Source organism: Eulemur rufifrons, chromosome 4 (assembly GCF_041146395.1).
Source record: "Eulemur rufifrons isolate Redbay chromosome 4, OSU_ERuf_1, whole genome shotgun sequence".
Lineage (NCBI taxonomy): Eukaryota > Metazoa > Chordata > Mammalia > Primates > Lemuridae > Eulemur > Eulemur rufifrons.
The window spans coordinates 12,117,738-12,138,083 of NC_090986.1; the positions used below are offsets into that span (position 1 = coordinate 12,117,738).

The 20,346-nt window shown below is 43.7% G+C and overlaps 1 protein-coding gene across 1 annotated transcript in view; it reads right to left on the minus strand.

Moving 5' to 3' along the window:
* The window catches only part of COL4A2 (collagen type IV alpha 2 chain), a 179,407-nt gene that overhangs the window by 121,121 nt on the left and 37,940 nt on the right, over positions 1 to 20,346 (minus strand). The window contains exon 4 of the mRNA XM_069467579.1: positions 16,919 to 16,999. Coding sequence (XP_069323680.1) covers positions 16,919 to 16,999 — 81 coding nt within the window. The remainder of the gene's footprint in view (positions 1 to 16,918; positions 17,000 to 20,346) is intronic.

Here is a 20,346-nt window from a genome sequence, read left to right on the forward strand (position 1 = left end):
GAAACTCCCTGAGTGGCATATAGTATCCTTATTGGGAGAGACAGAGAAAGAGAGAGAGAGAGAGAGAGAGAGAGAGAAAGGGGAATTCCTGCAGCCACTCAGGGTGGGACTGGGCTCCTGGCCTTGCCGGAGGCTCCTGCTTCCCTTCCCGACTGACTGAGAGCCAACTTCCCGTCTGTTTATTTCGGGAGTTCCCTTTGACTCAAAGCCAACAGCATATGGAGATCAATGGGACAATAAATGGTGGCGATGGGAAGACAAACAGCTCCTGGCATAGCCAACATCAGACCCCAGGCAAGACGATTCGCTCTGGGCCCAGGATTCTAGGGTTTTCTTCTATCACAGAGACGCCTCCCATGGCTGTGCCCCAAGAGCTGGGAATATCAATGTCCAAAGCAGAAGTGAGCATATGTAGAGCACTGATGGTTTGCAAAATATGTATCAATCATTCCTCAAGGTACTAAGGAACATCTGGTATGGGTTTGATACAAAAACCTGATAAATTTTAAAAGGCAATAGTGTATTCTAATAAATTTTCAGGACATTAAAAAATACACACTCAGATAAAATTAAAAGCTAAAAATAAATAACATCCCATATTGAACACCAGAGAATAAAAGGATTTTCTATGATAGTAAATTGTTGTTCCCCTGGAAACAAAAATATAGGAAGTATATAAATATTTGATAAATACAAAATATATAAGATTAAAAAACAAATGTAAATATGTGGAGGTACATGCATATGCACACATACATATATAATGTACATTTCAAAGTCCTGAGCTTATTGATTGTGTCATATGCATCTCAATTCCAGGAAGAACTATCCTATTTCTAGAATTTCTCTTACTGCTTCCAGGAGCTGCTAGGGAAGGATGCAGGGTGACAGTGAAGAATCCTCATCCTCCTAAATGTCAGTTTCAAAGGACTAATCTTATTCATCTTTGTGATCGACTTGGGATTTCCATTACTCATCTTTCCTTCCACAATAAATGACATTTTTGAAGGATGCCCTTTTTGTTTAAATTTATTTCCTTCTGCTAAAGAAGTCTTTTTAAAATACTGGAATTAAGGAGTTCATTTCCATTCACAAAGTTCTTTTTGTTTACTTCCTCAGTCTGATTATTCTACTTGAGGGTATGCAGATGGCTAGATATCTCTTTTCATTCATGCTATCCTCAAAATAAAGTCCTAAAAATACCCGTAGCAATTAATATTTAGAAATCTCCTTTTTGGTCAATAGCCATCTTCATGGAATGTCTGCATCTGAATTAGATCGGTATTAGTCGAGGGAAGAAGAGAGGGAGAGAGAGAGAGAGAGAGAGACTCAAGAGCAGAACAACGTCATTCTCCCCATTCCCAAATCAGAACCTTTCAGCTAGATCTTTTAACAATTTAACAGGAATCAAAGTAAAATCCTGGATCAAAGTTCAAAAATTAATTGCCCAAATGGAATAGTAATAGTCAAGCAAAATTAAAAAAGAATACAGAAAACAATTTACTGAAAAAAATGGATTTTTTGGTAGAAATACGTTGCTTGTGAGCCAATGTAATAATGTGTTTGGTAAAAAAGGGTGAAAGGGTGACAAGATTCTAGGACAGAGTTTTAGAAGCATAGCTTCCAAATCCGGAGGCGGGGGAATAGTTTTACTTCACTCCACACTGATCAGGCAGTGGCTAGAAAGCTGAGTTGAAATCTGAAGGCCAGGACCTAAGAAGGAAAGTGAGAAACTCAGAAGAAGGTGCTTAGCATGAGGTGCGAATTTTCATATGGGCAACTGGTCAGGAAGTCAGGATGTAGTCAAAGCTATCAATTAGAAATACTTTAATATGAAAAAGGTTTAAGAGATCATGTTCTTTACTAAGCTCTGCTGGGATCAGTAAATTCTTTTCTTATTTCAAAAATATTAATAAATGGGGTACAAGTGTTTTTGCCACAAGGATATTTTGTATAATGCTTAAGTCAGGGCTTTTGGTGAGCCCATCACCGGAACAGTGTTCATTGTACCCAATAGGTAAGTTTTCATCCCTCACCCACTTCTCCCTTTCTTGGTTTCCAATGTCCTTTATATCTCTTTGTGCCTGTGTGTACCCATCTAGTAGCTCCCACTTATTACTGAGAACGTATGGTGTTTGGTTTTCCACTCCTGAGATACTTCACTTAGGATAATGGTCTCCAGTTCCCTCCACATTGCTGCAAATGACACTATTTCATTCCTTTTTATGGCTGAGTAGTATTCCATGGTATATATACACCACATTTTCTTTATCCACTCATGAATTGATGGGCACTTAGGTTGATTTCACATCTTTGCAATTGCAGACTGTGCTCTCAATAAACATTCAAGTGTAGGTGTCTTTTTGATAAAATGACTTCATTTTGGGGGGAGAGTAGATTCTCAGCAGTGAGATTGCTGGATGGAAGGATAATTCTCCTTTTAGTTCTTTGAGGAATCTCCATACTGTTTTCCATAGGGGTAGTACTGATTTGCAGTCCCACCTATAGTGTATAAGCATTCCTTTCTCTCTGTATCTACTGTTTTTTGACTTTTTAATAATGGCTGTTCCAATAGGGGTAAGGCAGTATCTCATTGTAGTTTTAATTTGCATTCCCCTGATAATTAGATGTGTTGAGCATTTTTTCATGTTTGTTGGCCATTTGTCTATCTTCATTTGAAAAACTTCTGTTCATGTCTTTTGCCCACTTTTTGAGGAGGTTGTTTGTTTTTTTCTTGCTGATTTCTTTGAGTTCTTTGTAGATTCTGGGTATCAGTGCTTTGTTGGATGTATAGTGTGCAAATATTTTCTCCAATTCTGTAGGTTGTTATTCACTCCGTTGATTATTTCCTTTGCTGTACATAAGCTTTTTAATTTAATTAAGTATCATTTATTTATTTTTGTTGTTGCTATATTTGCCTTTGGGGTCTTCATCATAAATTCTTTGCCCAGGCCAATGTCTATTAATAAAAGTATTTTTCCTACATTTTCTTCTAGAATTTTTATGGTTCCATGCTTTACATTTAAGTCAAGCTATCCCTGTTTCCTGCCAATTTGATCTTATATATAGAAAATCCTAAAAACTCCACCAAAAGACTCTTGAAATTGATAAATAAATTCAGCAAAGTCTCAGGTTCCAAAATCAATGTACACAAATCAGTAACATTTGTATATACTAATAACAGTCAAGCAGAGAGTCAAATCAAGGACTTAATACCATTTAAAATTGCTACAAAGAAAATAAAATACCTAGGAATATACTTAGCAAAGGAGGTGAAAGACCTCCACAAGGAGAACTACAAAACTGTGATGAAAGATATTGCAAATGACACAAACAAGTGTGAAAACATCCTCTGCTCATGGATTGGTAGAATCAACATTACTAAAATGCCCATACTGTCTAAAGTGATTTACAGATTCAATGCAATCCCCATCAAATTATGAGCATCATATTTCACAGATCTGGAAAAAATAATCCTAAGCATTCATTTGGACCAAAAAAGAGCCTGAACAGGCAAAGCAATCTTAAGCAAAAAGAACAAATCTGGAGGATCACAGTACCTGACTGCAAACTACACTACAAGGTTATAGCAACCAAAACAGCATGGTCCTGGTATAGAAGTAGAGACATGGACCAATGGAACAGAATAGGGAACCCAGAAATGAAACCATCTACCTCCACCCAACTGATCTTCAACAAAGCAGACAACAACACACACTGGAGAAATGAAGCCCTGCTCAATAAATGGTGCTGGGCAAACTGGATAGTCACATGCAGAAGAATGAAACAGGACCCTTATCTCTCACCATATATAAAAATTAATTCCACGTGGGTTAAAGCCTTAAATGTAAATCATGCGATCAGTAAATCTGAAGGAGATGGGGTTTGGATTGGGGATGATGGAATAGGAAGCTCCTCAGAGCAGGAGGGTTTGGGGGATGGGGGCTGGCCGGAGTGCAGTGCTAGAGCTTGGGCATCATCAAGGTGTCTGAGTTTGTGTATATTTATGGGGTGGAAAGGGAGGGTGGGATTCCTGAGGAGAAGCAGGCATGTGTCAAAGTTCAGCTTCTCCTATGTCACAATTTTATCAAGAGCTTTGGTGACAGCAATCGTAGTACATGCCACAGGGCCATCTGTGGCACACTGCTGATGGTTATCCTGGTATGATAAACCACCTGTCAATCACGCCCACTTCATTTCCTGTCAATGGCATGTCTACCATTGGGTTTCTTTTAGTGCAGCTGTGAAATGAGTCTAACTGCCTTGAACTTTCATATGGGAATCAACGTTATAAGAAAGTCTCAAAATCTTATTTTGAAGAGGAGAAGCTTTCTTGGTGCAATTTTTAGGAGTTAGATTATTTTCTTTTGCAATAATATACCATACTTTTAATTAACTGAGTTTTTAAATGAATTTTACTCTGGGCAGTTACTGGGAAAGTCTGTCCAACTTCCTTCCCTGGAGTCCTCGGGGAACAGAGCAGATCTCCATCTGTCCAAAGCGCAATCTCCTGCCCTTCCCAGGTATGGGGTTGGGGAAAAGACTGCTCAGTGTTCTAGACCAATAATTCTATCATTCTATGAAGAGAAGTCCAAATATTTGTAAAACGTCAGGTGTTAAACGATGAGGAATTCACCCTAAGGCCTTCCAGTGCAGGAAGCCTGGCTTCCTGTTGCAGAGTTGCACTTGAACTTTCTGGATCAGTTACTCAATCCTCTCTTTCTTCCAGATTGCAATGGTATGGCGTGGGGCCGTGGGCACATACAGGAAAACCTGTTCAAGATTTATGAATCTCGCCATCTGTGGCTGGCATATCCCAGCTACCCAGGCACAGGATCTGCCACTTCTCTAATCTGGGTTGAAATGAGTAGAATATTAAGAGCAACACAAACAAAAGAGAACTACCTCCTAGAGGCTCACAGATGCTGTTGATCTTGTTCCAAATCAATGGAAACTCATTTGTCCTAAAAGGCTGGGGCAATATTCCTTTCCCTAAATCCAAGAAAGGCTAGTTTTCCCGGCAGATGCTAATATAGGTGCAATACACAACTGATTTTGACATTAAAGACCTCTTGCAATGCACCTATTATTTTCACAAGACTTTTACAATGCCGTAGTCACTGCTCAAAGTATATTTTCTTAAAAATAATTATTACCATGCAGAGCTAAGACATGCCAACACTCTAATTTTCATTAGAGACCAGCCTCACTATAGAATTCATTTGAACTTCTGTTTCTTTATTCAAAACAGAACTAAAGTTTGAAGGACAGTTGTAGTTCCTTACAAAGACAACAATCTAATAGAAAACATCGATGCTGACAACGGAGCCGAGAACTCATTAGGCCAAAGATATTATCTATCTGGCATTAATTACTTCCATTTCGTTTTGTTCTGTTTTATGTTTTTTATTTCTTTCTGATTCCAAACCTTTAGGAGTTCTCCATCCTAACAGAGTTTTAGACACAAAAACTTCTGTTCCTATGGTGGGATTTTTGCTGCCCTCGCAGCAGCTCAGCAGGAAACTGCCATCAATACAGGGCCTGTGTTGGGTTACAGGGAGGTCTCTGGCTGCTTTAATTCTTCTAGAATGTAAACTTCTAGACTGGACACAGAGAGGAAAGGGGCAGGAATATTTTGATCTTTCTAATCAGTGGGGACATATGGGCTTTTGAAGGCCTGCTTTGTGCTTCCCCTGTGAGTCAGACATCTGACGCCTCAAATGATTCGGTTGTCTACACTGCAGTGAACTCATTTGGGTGGGATGCCACAGGGCTCAGGGCTGCAGGCTGCTCAGGGCCTCAGGTTGGTCAAGACAATTTTGAAATGCCTGTTTCATCTGGGGGAATTTCTGTTCACCCAAATGTTAATGTTATTGACACATAATGTATGTAGCATCTTCACTCTTTGGTGACGACGGACATTAACAATGTCCTTCTGATGTAACACTGGGGGAAATAAGGGAGGGATGAGATGCCCCGTGTCCTAATTTCCAGGCACCCACTCTCTGTGTGCATCTGGGGAGGAAAGTGCATGCACGGTCACTTGGTTTGGTCATTTCTGCTGGTTCCCCCTCTGGCTATCATTTTACCATCTCTAGAAGAAAACGAAAAGAGTAATTTTAAAAGTTTATAAAACGATCTATTAATTTTCTCTGATTTATGGAAGTATGACAGAAGACGATTTACAAGCAAGAACATTTAGACTCGTGCAGACTAACCCCAGGGGCCCACCGAGACAAGTTGGGCTGGGAGGACAGTGTGGATGCTGTTTCCACAGTGAGGCCCCATGGTTCAGACACTCTTCCTACTGCATGAGGGGAGGCAGATTCTGAGAAGACATTTCTATTTCCAGAGTAGCTTTTAGAAAGCATATAATGCCTGGTAACGACTTCGGTCTGGTCTTTTTAGAAATCCTGCAATTGTTTACTAAGAATGAATTGGAAGTGAATAAAACAACAAAAGTCTTTGAAGACGGGCATTTCTTCTCTAACAGAAAGGGGGAAATGCTTTCATGCTATACTTGTCAAAACATTCCATCAGGAGGTAGAAAAAAAAGGAGGATTTCTAAAACCAGAGTTTTGGTTTGGTTTATAAGAACAGTAGAATCATGAATTCCTTCTTAGCCCAGTTTATCAACAGTCTCTTGGAGTCTGTGTGAGGTTTTCCATCAAGACACCAAATAGCTTTTATTATCATTATCCTGAGTGTGAACCAACATAACACGCTTTTCTGGAAGCCACACAAGGAAGGACATTTCTCCAGAACAGTTAACTGAAACTGGAGTCCAATTAATAACTTTTTCACCACTCTGGTGATGGTGGCGGTGTGAATGCCTGTCTCCCTGGGGTTTGCTTGCTGGGGTCACCTCCCGAGCCCAAGGGAAGGTCCTCCTCCACCTGGCACCAGGCAGCGGGCTGGCCTCCTGGTCATTTCTGTGCTTCTACAAACACCATACGTTCATCAGCATCCACTAGTTTCCATTCTGTTCTTCCAGAAACATCTGAGTAGCCAGAAACCCGGCTAAGCTAAAAAAAAGGGTTAACTTTTCTCTTGGCTTTGTTCCCTCCTCTGATGGAGCTCTGAAAATTCCTCCTCTCTGGCTAGTCTGTGTGAATGCAAATTCAGAAGGGAACATATGGGTGTGTGGTTCTCTCGGAGAGACTGGGCTTCCTCCCATGTTTCTAGGGTAGCAGACTAATTCACTAAAGATTGTTAGTGTTTTAAGGTGCTGAAGTAACCAGCTTTCATTAGCGATCCTGACACCAAAAAAGCATGATTTTTTCAATACGGAGGAATGTGGCGTGGGCTGCGAAAGCATGTGTGTACGCATGCGCACTCACGTAGTGTTCATGACAAGTGGGGAAATGGGTAAATAAAATATGAAAACATTTTCAATTCTTCCTCTGCACTCAGGTACTAAGACATCCAAAGTGCCAAAGCTGCCTTATTAATCACTGAACATACAGTGTGCCTACTGTAAACATGTTCTCTGCTAACTACAGTATTTATCAATACCTGCTTAGCTGTTACCATAGCAGCGCTGTGACATGGGCAATTTCCGTTGAATGCAATGCTAGGCCACAACTACTGTGATTAATTTTCACCAGTGACTTCCATAATTCCCGTGAGTTAAGAGTGTGTTTTATTGACAGGAAGCAACAGAGTCCAAAGTAAAGTTTATCCTGCTTCATTCAGATAAAGGAAATGATGATTTCAAGGTGACAGAAATAAACTTTTTCTCTAAAAGCCTACTTTAATCAGCAGATTCTGTCTATAATGATGTTCTTTGGGTCCATTTCAGTGAGGCAGTATTAAAATTATGTCTCTTTGGGATTTTTCCTTTTGGATGAACTCCAAACGGTCCCTTTTTCTGTCTCATCCTAAAGAGGGTGACAATGGTCCTTTTGACTTCAATGTTTATCGCATGGGGTGGGCTAGAGAGTGTGGGAGGGGCCTGAAGCTCTGTAATGCTTCTCGTCCCCAGCGGCACAATTAATTGGATCCCACAGCAGTTTATTAAACATCCTACATTAAGAAAATAGCTAAATCTTGCTGGAAAAAAGGGAAGAGCCATGTTACGTTCCGAAGCTCCAGGGTGGATGAGCACAGGTCTCCTCCTGGACCAGAGCAACCAGACACGGGGTCTTCAGCCGGGGAGGGGGCTGTTCTTGATCAGAGCTCACATTGGGAAAGCGAGAAATACGATTTCCCCAAGAGGTGTGGGGTTCGGCGGAGGGCGAGGTGGCGGAGCAGTTAAGGGTTTCCTCATGGAGCATCCGTGCACACGCCGTTTCCAAGGTGCTGACCTCTGGGGTCTATTGCTTTCGAGATACAGATATAAGTCCAGTAGGTTACACATCCTGGTCTTACTTTCATGAAACCCTGACTTTATACTACGCTTTATTTTCATCCAGGATTTACTATCTAGAAAGAATATTCCCACACATTTACCGCGCGTTTACTGTCTCTGCACCCTCCTTAGACCCTCGAGCCCTGGCTCCACGCGCACTAGAATTGGGACGTTCAGCATGGTGGCTAGACCCACATGGCCATTTCATTTGAATTTTAATTAATAAACATGAAAGCAAATTGACAATTCAGGTCATCCTTCACCAGCCACATTTCAAGTACTCACAAAGCCACGGTGGACCGCACAGATAGAGAACCATCTTTGAAGAAAATTCTTTTGGAGAGCACAGCACTAGAATGTCACCTCCGAAAGATTAGGGATATGTCCCACTCTGTTTGCATCTGCAAGGCCTAGATGGTGTCCAACATGTGATACGTGTGCAGCATAAATACTTGTTCAATAAACAGCTATTGTTTTTAAATTTTAGCAACCCACCGTGGCCATGCCTAATCTACTGCCTCTGTTGGGGGCTGAGTTTCATGTCTTTCAGGGCATTTTCTTCAACTAGAACTAGACCCTCATGGAATGGATCGCCAAAACAAGACCCTTGACCAGCGACCCCACAAAGGGCTCTGACCTGGGGTAAGAAACACGACTGCTTTAACAAATCTCCCGAGGGCTCCTCCCCCGGCTCAGTCAGAGTCTCCTGGGGACTTGCACAGTCTCCTCCCCCCGCTCTTCTGGAGTCACCCTGGCCTCCTCACAGTCCCCAAGACACAGGGGCACACCTTGCTCAGGTCCTCTGCCTGCTGCTGGGCCCCCTCCCACGCGCACTGAGTAGCCCCTGCTATTAGATGAGCGCCCTGCCCGTCGTAGCTGACATGAAATACATATTCGAGGGTGGAAGGAATGTAAAACTCCGCTGCTGAAAGGAACCTACGGTTCTTTTCATGGTGGCTGACGTGAAAGAAAATGCCACTTTAAAAGCTCATCGCTACACAGGATTGACAAATCAGGTGGCCACTGTCCAAACCTGCTGCAATACTATTTTCCCCACAGAAAATAATCCTGTAACCCAGTTGCTGCAGCTCCTGCGGCTCTGCGTGAGCCAGACCACCTCTGCTCCAAAGTCACACTAAAAATAACCGCGCGATTTGGAAAGTGGGTGAGAGCTATGTGTAGACAAGGGTTATAAAAGCCCGGAAGCCAGGCAGTGTTTCTGCTATTTCTGAATAATTCTTTGACCTTTCCGTGCTGTGACGGTATATAAAATACTGGAGACGACTCCTGTTAAGTACGCTGAGTGCACCATTAAAAAGTGTCTGCCTGGAAAAATAGCAGTCGGTTTGGAAAGAGGTCTGCCACAGCGACGATTTTACTCTGCACTCGCAAGTAGCTTCAAAGAGCTGAGACAGGTGGCTGCATGGATTGCGGAAACGGATGGAAGTTGCAACGACAGTCTGACTGTCTGAGCTGAATGGATCTCCATGGCACCACTGTGGGCTACCAGTTTGCAGATTTGCACGAAGTCATTTCAAAGAGAAAATTTAGTTTAATTGTGAAATCCTGGCTATATGCATGAAAGGGTAAGGTTTATGGTTGGCCACATGTGACAGAAGACACTGTCAGCAAGACTGCAGTTCACCCTAGAGGGATCTTGCCAACTGCCGTGGGCACCCTCTCCTTCCTTTCCCTGAGGCTACTGGTCTCCTTTCCTCTCAAGATTGCTGCCCCTCTGAGCCGACAGCAAGAGCCAAAGACAATGAGCGTTCTTGCCTTCCCACGATCTGCCTCCACCCTCCTCTCTCTCCACTCCTCTGCTTCCTCTTTTGCTCAGTTTCTCTCTGGCTTCTTTCACTTTGATTTATATTACTGAATTTAAGGAATCTTGTGAGGTTAAAAATTATTTGACCTATGTCCAGGGACCCACAGACTGTGGGAAACTCTTAGCTACATGAAAAAATGCAACGGCTAAACACAACTTGTTGTCCTAAGCACTTAGCCATTGCTCCAGAGTGAGCTTGTTTGGTTTAGTCTCCTGTGTTCCGGCTCCAGCTGTCAGGCGCCCTGGAAGGGGCTCCAGAACACGGACTGGACCGGTGCTGACTGACATGGGCTGCTCCGGTGCACTCGGGCAGGGCCTGATGATGTCATCTCTCTTCTCCCCCTGTAGTTTGACAGGGCCGTTGTCCATCTCACTAATCTGTCTTGGGACTTACACAACTTGTCCTTGTACTTACTACTTTTTCAATACCCAATTGCCTTAGGGAAAAAAGGTGTCCTGTGAAGGTTGGTGTCATTAAAAATGTGAAACAACCTACTGATTAGATGTTAGGAGGGGAGAACAGGAACCTCACTGAGTAACTGAAATAATGAACTAAAATTGACCTCACTTAGAAAAATTTGAGGCTTTCACAACTTTTTAGGCGAGTTAGTGAGCAAAGGCAAAGTCACTCTTCATTTGTCGAATCCGATGCCTCACTTGCTCTCTCTACTGATGCCTGTACTACTAATTTGCGTATCACACAGTGGTCCTAACTCTGCTTTGGTAGAAATTCTGTAACAGAAGTTCACTCTGATGCTTTCCACTCAACAGCCGTCCATCTCCATGGTGTAAAAAGAAGGAAAACAAATGGAGAAATGTACTCGGGGTAGGCAGCTGTCTAGTGCTGAGGGCCTCGTGGTATTCCACAGAGGGGACCACCTGAGAAGTTAGTTTGGTGGCGTTCTTTGGTGTAGCATTGGTGAATTAGGACTTGTAATTATTCCAATATACGTAATAGAGATTGTTTGAAATACAGACCCTCAACCAACAATAAAGTCTTAAATCATGTTAAAGTTATTTGTTTTAAAATTTCCTAATCAACTGAAGAGGTGGTTAGAAAATTAGCTAGTGAATCATAATGCACGAATAAAGAGAGTTAAAATTTCTTTTTCTTCCCTGCCTATGTGTTTTCCCTGTACCCCCTACCCCACCAATCTCACCCTTCTAGGCTGATCTATGGGAAGAGAAGTAAAGACACAAAAGATTGTATTGGAGAAAGAGTTCATTTAAAAGTCCCCAAACTTGGGTTTTGTCCTGTCCTCTGCTGCAGTCTGGGTGTGAGGTTCTTGCGGGTCAGTTACCTCCTGTGGGTGTCCTGCTGTCACCTCCTGTGGGTGTCCTGCTGTGTGACTGCACCCTGCTCAGCTCCCCAGCTCCGCCCAGGGAGGGAGGTGGCCCCGCTGCGCCCGTTCCCGCCTTCCTGCCTGCTCTGTGGCTTGCTAGGATTGTCTACGGGCCTGGGTGGTTCTGTCTGTGAGAAGCGATTCTCTCCCTGCTATGAGAATCCAAGTCTCCATCTAAGGGCGGAGAATCAGGCTGCAGAGATTTTACACAAAGCCCATTCATTTGGTAACATTAGAATTCATTTGGAATTGGAATCCATAGTACATTTGTGATTTCTGCTTAGAGTCCAAAAGTTATCCGGTAACACGGTTTCTGATGTTGGCTGTCACCATGGTGAGGAACAAATTAACTGGGGTACCGTGGCCATATAAGGCTGAGTTCGCCAAGAGCTCGGGAGGGGGGTGTCTGCACTCAGGCATTTTCAGGGCTGCCACAGTAGCACCGTAGGGAAAATATACTGCAAGCCCCCCCGGGGGAAGCTGTGGGAAAGAACAAACTATGCACACAGCTCTTTGAACAGCAAATTCTGTCCAACTGCTATTTTTATGTATTACATTACTTTAAAAAAATACTATCAGTCCAGAAGTAGGGCAGAAATAGCCCTGCTTTCTGCAGAAACACATTTGTGAAAATCTGTTAATTAATACATACTTAAGCCACAATACATGAGGTTTGTATATTGAAATAGACACTTTATCTTTAACAAATGCTTTAATAAACTACATGCTATTGTTCTAACAATAAATACCTTCAGTAATATACTGGATAATGTCTTCAGTAGTACACCCTGTAGAAAATGGTAAATGATAACGTTTATCTCTTTCTTGCCTTTTACTCTCAGCCATTTCTATCACCTTCTTGATCAATGTTCAATGGCACACCTGACACAATTGGGCAGCCTCACGTGCCTCTGGTGAAAACAACCCAGTGACTGGCTCCCCGAGCTCCCAGGGCAGTGCGGGTCCCGTTCAGGTGTGACGATGGTGCCAAGCATGTGTAGCACACAGACAAGTACAGACCTTGCAAGGTTCCAGGCCACCTGAGCGCTGCCCACACACAGTGGATCGCACAGCCCAGGCCCCAAAGTGGGGTATCCTTTGCCTCCGTCTCCTGGATGACCTCTCAGACAACTGCCAAATCTCAACCTAATTTGATCAGCATTGACAACCCACCTACATAATTACAGGAAAGCCAAACCCACACTGAGATCTGAATTACTCATGTTCATCCAGTTACCCAGAGGGTGTCGATTTTTCACTGTACTTGCAAAGCATAGAAACAGACTCAAGGTGTTTCTTTCTTTAGAGACACAGGGAAATAAAAGGTCTCGATGCCTGTATTGTAAATTTACTAAATTATAGAGACCTAGGAACCCTTAGACTCCCTCCTAATAACCTCTTTGGAAAGATCTTTGGAATAATATAACAGTGCACTGCTACGCAGATGCATTATATACCTAAATAATCGGAATTAGCTATCTTTACTGACGAACAAAATTCTTCTAAAGGCATTACGGAAAATTTTAATATATGGGTTCTGCATCACATAATCATAGAAAGTGAAAAGGAGCAGACCCAGTAACCATCTACTCAGTTTGTTTGGGTTCTGTCTGGCTGATTACTTGGAGAAGAATGTAGAGTCCCTCTAGAGTCTAACTCCATCCAACACAGGCGGGTCTCGCAGATATTTGCATAGCACTAATTTGTCTACTCCATGCCCACATAAGGCTGGGCTCGCCTCCGCTCGGGGAGTGGAGAGCCTGCACTCAGGCGCTTTCACCACTGCTGCAGAAGCATCGCTGGGAAAATCTATAGCAAGGGACCCAGGGGAATTTTAAATCTCCTGAAATGGCTTCCATATACTTAAAAAATGTTTATCCTTGTTAAATGCTGATAAATAATCTTCAACTAGCAATTCCCAAAGCATACAGTCCCCACCCCAAGCAGAGGAACCCTTTACTGAAACAGATAACTGTTAGGAGAATTGCAGCTCATGATGAACACGGCATGCGGAGATGAGTGCTTCAATCTAGGGGCAGGAAGCCTCCTCTGTTGTGATCTTTGACACTGAAATAATGATCAGTCACATGTTAGCTAATAAGACCACCAAATTTATAAAGAGGTGTCCTATCATAAATTTTACCAATTTGATTTTGCGCAGGGGACACAGGCAGAGGCTGTAGTACCCCAGCCTCGGAGGCCAAGCTCAGGCGGGGGTTTGTCCTTCCTACTGGGCAGGAACAAGGGAGGTCTACTTTAAAAAACAACTTCAGGATTCAACTTGGTGAAGCTCATTTGGGACACCCAAGATGGGTATAGTTTCTGGTTTGAACAACAAGGCAATACAGGCAAGGATTCCCCATTGCCAGGACAACCTGGCATTTGCCAAATGAAGGTGTAGACAAGCACGAGTCCTGGAGGCAATTGCATGAGTGTGAGGAACAAAGAGGCAGAAGACTGTCGTGAAACGAAATACCCTCCCCTCGCTTCCACACACGCAGAAAGGGCTTGACCATGTAAGTACAAATAATACAGTTTTAAAATATGTAATGTCAAGACTTAAACATCAGTTTTAGAGGCAACAGAATAAGAGATCAATCACTTCAACTGAACATAATAAACCCAATATCAGGTCAATATTTCAAATTCTGACAGATGTAATGGTGATAATTTGGGGTAGCCTTTTTTTCTCTTATTTATCTATGAAATGGGCTACATAAAGGACATTCAGGGAATGAGTAATTTTAACACAATGACTGCCACACTAAAAAAAAATGTTTTCCTTGGGGCCATGGTGTTTTATTATGAAAATAGGATAAAAACTTTGAAAACAAAATGATCCTTTCTAATTTAATGAACAATTTGTTATTTTTTATTGTTTTCTGTGCTTGAGTTACATGCAATTAAATTGCCAATGTTAATTGTAGCAGTAAGACCATCAACAAGTACGATTTTCATGCATCAACTGCAGCTACACAAGCTTCACGAGGCCCTGGGCTCAAAATTAGCTTGAGTTAAATACAACTCACATGGCAGTTAATGTGTTAAAAGTTAGAGTTTTATCCATGGTATAATTGGCAGTGTTCTCTAGCTTGCATACCTATACTGCAGCATAAATGCAACTATGTTTTTCTTTTTTTTTTTTTTTTTTTGAGACAGAGTCTCACTCTGTTGCCCGGGCTAGAGTGAGTGCCATGGCGTCAGCCTAGCTCACAGCAACCTCAAACTCCTAGGCTTCAGCGATCCTACTGCCTCAGCCTCCCGAGTAGCTGGGACTACAGGCATGCGCCACCATGCCTGGCTAATTTTTTTGTATATATATATATATATATATATTTTAGTTGTCCATATAATTTCTTTCTATTTTTAGTAGAGACAGGGTCTCACTCTTGCTCAGGCTGGTCTCGAACTCCTGACCTCGAGCGATCCACCCGCCTCGGCCTCCCAGAGTGGTAGGATTACAGGCATGAGCCACTGCGCCGGGCCTGTTTTTCTTCATGTAACATTTTTATGAAATCTATGTTTATGTATAAATATAAAATATAGTTGCATTTTATATATACACATATATACACATATACACAGATAGGTATTTATAACAATGAACAAGAGAAAAAATGCTTATGAAAATTAGCTCAATTACTCTCAATGTATCAGGAAGATGGTAAAAATTGACCCAATTTTGCACGATATTATTGTTTGTTCTGGTGGAAGAGATTACAACTGTATTAAATTTCTTAGCAAAGTATGCAATTGACTTAATCAGGAAATTTAAGAAACATTCATTTCAAAGGGAAGTATGGTCATATGCCGTAAAATGGCATTTTGGTCAACAACAGACTATGTATAAGATGGTAGCCCCCTAAGATCATAATGGAGCTGAAAAATTCCTATCACCTAGTGACGTAGCCGTCAAAACATCATAGTGCAACACAATTCTGATGTGTTTGTTGTGATGCCGGTGTAGACAAACCTGCTGCACTTCCAGTTGTATAAAAGTAAAGCACATACAACTACACATGGTACATAATACTTGACGATAAATGACTATGTTACTGGTTTATGTATTTACTATACTATACTTTTTAATCATTATTTTAGAATGTACTCCTTCTATTTGTTTAAAAAGAAAATAGTAATGGTGAAACAGCCTCTGGCAGGTCCTTCAGGAGGCATTCCAGAGAAGGCATTGTTGTCACAGGCGGTGACAGTTCCATGCCTGCTATTGCCCCTGGAGACCTTTCCGTGGGACAAGATGGATGTGTGAGTGGAAGACAGTGATATTGATGATCCTGACCCTGTGTAGGCCTGGGCTAACGTGTGTATTTGTAACAAAAAAGTTTAAAACGCGGGGCCGGGCGCGGTGGCTCACGCCTGTAATCCTAGCACTCTGGGAGGCCGAGGTGGGCGGATCGTTTGAGCTCAGGAGTTCGAGACCAGCCTGAGCAAGAGCGAGACCCCATCTCTACTAAAAATAGAAAGAAATTATATGGACAGCTAAAAATATATAGAGAAAAAATTAGCCGGGCATGGTGGCGCATGCCTGTAGTCCCAGCTACTCGGGAGGCTGAGACAGGAGGATCCCTTGAGCTCAGGAGTTTGAGGTTGCTGTGAGCTAGGCTGACGCCACGGCACTCACTCTAGCCTGGCAACAGAGTGAGACTCTGTCTCAAAAAAAAAAAAAAAAGTTTAAAACGTAAAAAAAGAAATAAAAATTTTGAAAATAGTAAAAAGCTTATGGAATAAGGATATAACAAATGAAAGCATTTTTGTACAGCTGCCCAACGTGTTTGTGTTTTAAGCTAAGTGTTGTTAGAAAAGAGTCAAAAAGTTATAAACATTAAAAAGTTTATAAAGTAAAAAAGTTATAGTAAGCTAAGGGTAATTTACTATTGCAGAAGAAAACTATTTGTAAAAAGTACAGTGTAGCCTAAGTGTGCAGTTTGTAAAGTCTACAGTAGCGTCCAGTAGTGTCCTAGGCCCTCACATTCACTCCCCACTCACTGACTCACCCAGAGCAACCTCTAGTCCTGCAAGCTCCATCCATGGAAAGTGCCCTGTACACATGTACCATTTTTTTTTTTATCTTTTACACTGTATTTTTACTGTACCTTTTCTGTGTTTAGACATGTTTAGATGCATAAACCCTTCCCATTGTGTTACAGTTGCCTACAGTATTCAGTACAGTAACGTGCTGTGCAGGTGTGTAGCCCAGGAGCAATAGGCCACACCACACAGCCCAGCTGTGCAGGAGGCTGTACCATCCAGGTTTGTGTGAGTGCACTCTGTGGTGTTCGCACGACAAAATCACCTCACGATGCATTTCTCAGAACGCATCCCCGGTGACGTGAGACATGACTGTGCACGGAAGGTAACAGTGATTGCCATGCTGTGACTTACACGCCCGCCTTTCTCGGGGTAGCACTGGCAGCCCCCACTGCAGTCTCTCCCTCCACAGGGCACATCAAACTTCTTCACACCCTGCAACAAGAAAACACAAAGCAAAGAAATAGTTAAAACGTTGTCAACTACAATATGTATCATAATGTCATCTGCTGAGAATCCTTCCAACTCTAACATTCAAAACATTCAGCAAGTCTTTTTTAAAAACAGACTTTAATTTTAAGAGCAGGTTTAGGAGCACGGCAAGACTGAGTGGAAGGTACTGAGATTTCCCATAGAGCCCCTGTCTGCCCCCACCCCACCGCCTTCCCGCCATCCACGTCCTGCACCAGAGCGGACTCTCGTGACAATCGGGACAATGGATGCACCTGCACGGACACATCGTTATCACCTGGAGTCCAGAGTTTGCATGGGGGTTCATTCTTGGTGCTGCACATTCTATGGTCAGTAAGCCTTTTTAAAAAACCCACTAAGTGCCAGAGAAAACTCCCTGAATCCAGGGATTCCATGTGAAGCAAGGAAACTGAACGCGCATCTAACATGACATTGAGGATCGTGGTATGAATGAGAAACTCTGGGGGCACAGGAAGCAGTTATTCTGCTGCCTGGAAATGTCCGGGTGCACCTGGAGAAGACGGCTGAGGTGAGCGCAGAGAGGTGGGCAAGAGGGTGGCTGAGGAGGGGAGCAGGCAGGGCTGGCATGAACTGTGGCTTTGTGACACTCAGCAGGGCCACTCCGGCTCCATCAGTAACACCCATCATGGTGATCAAAGGGGGTTCCTGTGAGGAGGGGGGCCTGGCAGGTACGCCTGCTGATGGGGTGACAGACCCTCACCTCCAGCACTGGTATCACCTGCAACCTCAACTGCGAGCACCTGAACAGGAAAGCCCACCCCACCCTCCGCTTCCCTCCACTAGACGTGCTTATCTGGGTGGGAGGAGGAGGAATCTGGGGCCAGAGGCTTTCCCAGTGTTTATTTGGTCAGGTGGGTGGCACAATCCAACTGTTTGTCCAGATGGAGATAGAACTCTGAAATGAGTTTAGTGGATAACTGAGCTAGTCCCTTGCCTGCACGGTCCCAATGGGGCAAAAAGGCGTTTCTCACCCTTGATCTCCACAATGCAGATGAAAGATGGACTTGGAGATTGGACTACCTGGAGAAGTACCTTAGCTCTTCCTTTCAGACTATGTTCCCACTACCAAACATTTTGAGACAAAAACGACAATCAGATCGGCCCTCTTTTCTCCCCTTTCTGATTAGCCAAGCATCAGCCCTGGCCTCCTCTCCCCCCACAGGTGAACTCCTGCAGCCCTTCCCCCCAGGTGAGCTCCTGCAGCCCATCCCCCCAGGTGAGCTCCTGCAGCCCTTCCCCCCCACAGGTGGGTTCCTGCAGCCCTCCCCCAACACGTGAGCCAGTGCATCAGCTCACAGTAAATCCTACTCTAGCCCTTCACCCTCAGCCAGTCTCTGCCACCTTTCCGGAGCCCATCCTGTAGGCAGTTACACTTTAGGGACCCTGGACAAGCTTGCCTTCTACTGCTCAGTGAGCCAAACCTCATCATGCAAGTAAAACTCCCCAGATGACAGAACCCTTTCCAATTGTGAACAAATTTTACCACATTTTGCCTTTTCATTCTCTTCTGAGTTGAGTCTCAATGACTCAACAGGATGCTGGCTTGGGGACCCCCTCTGTAACTTTCTCAGCGTAGCCGTCCGCCAGGTCTTCCCTGTTCCCAGCAGGGCCGGAACGCCCGAGCGCAAGTGTAGGTGCCACCTCCGAGGCTCCGCTCAGCACAGGCTTCCTGGCGGTGCTGGCAGAGGGACAGGACAAGGACACTCAAAGCCACCTGAGCCCTCAGCAATCACTCTGTGTTCTTGTGCAGATGATAAACCCCTTCCCTTAGCTAACAATTTCTCTTAGAGAGGTCTCATTGGAGAGTTTCACATTTTTTGTGTTCTTATTATAATTCTTTGCCTGATATAGTATCTGATGCCTCAGTTACTACTTTGAAGAATTCCAAAAAGTCTGAAAAAGTCTCAAAACCTTTAAAGAAACCAATACTCTGAAAGCCTTTGACATCCCTTTTTGTTTGTTTGGTTTTTTTTTGTCCCGAGTGAGATGATGAGACAGCTTCAGTTCCACAGAGCAAAAGAAAACACATATAAAATCTGCTCATGCCCTCACAATTGCATTTGCCGATTTCCTGTGGCTTCAATGTTTATCTACAATAGGGCTCATAAGTTTCACGACTTTGAATACGTGAATTTTTTAGAAATCCAGCTCCTCTAAGCCATAGGTTTAGCACCAAAGACAGGGGCCTAGCTGGCTGCCACATTCATACGTTTCATTCCACACGAGCGGAACATGAACAGGCACCTTGGCTCACATCCGCAGTTCACCCAGTAACTCATCCCCCAGTTGCTTGGGAAGGGCGGGGGCCTCTTCAGTCTAAAGGGTGAAGCACAAACTCATATTCTCCATCTGGTATTTCACATGCTATTTTTAATTTTGGTTTTAGAGCCACATGCCAAGTCTCTGTATATAAATCAATGACTGAAATGATTTTAATGGTTTCAAATTGATCTAACAGACTCCCTATTCCAGGTTTAGGATATTCACTGGATTTATAGAAGTGGGTTCTTCATAACCTGCTCAAAATGGAATGGTGTTTTATTGCTTTTGGCATGAGGACTTGCAGGCTAACCATGCTATCTCCCAGTCTCAACGCTTTTTCAACTGTGTGCCAGTGGCTCCGACACGCTGTCTCAGGAGGAGAGGAATACTTTGGGAAGGCAGCCCCCCCACCCCCCACTTCCATGCCAAGCCAGTTTCCAGCATGGACACGCCAGCTGGGTGTGTGTGTGCGTGTGCGTGCGTGCACCTGTGTGTGTGTTCCCACCAGCATCTTGGCTGTCCTCAGATGGACTCTTAAGAATTCCAGCATCTACAAGAGCCCTAAGTACCACACTAGAATGTCAGGTCTCCAGGATGAACAGAAATATTTACTTCTTAGGGCAGGGTGTGTGCCCCAGACAGTCTCTTAAAAACACTGGACAAGTCTCTCACCTGGGCTGTGGCATTCCCCTGACAAGACATGGGACTCTGAAACAGTCTCAAGACACGAACGCCTTCCTGGGGACCTGGGACGAAGAGTGCGGTGGCTGCTGGGCAGGGCCCATGTCTGTGGCCAGGCCCCACCCCCCAAAACAAAAGAATATCAGATGCACACACCAGCCACCGCACAACTCCCAACCCTGGAGTCTGTCTCCTACTTTCACTGCTTGACGCAATTGCAGGACAAACCATGATCCCGCCCTTGTCAACTCCTTAATAAAAGTCACAACTTGCCTCCCATTCTGGACCCGCCTCGCCACGCTGCTCACCACCCTCGATGGGACCCGGGGCTGGTCCGCATCTGCACC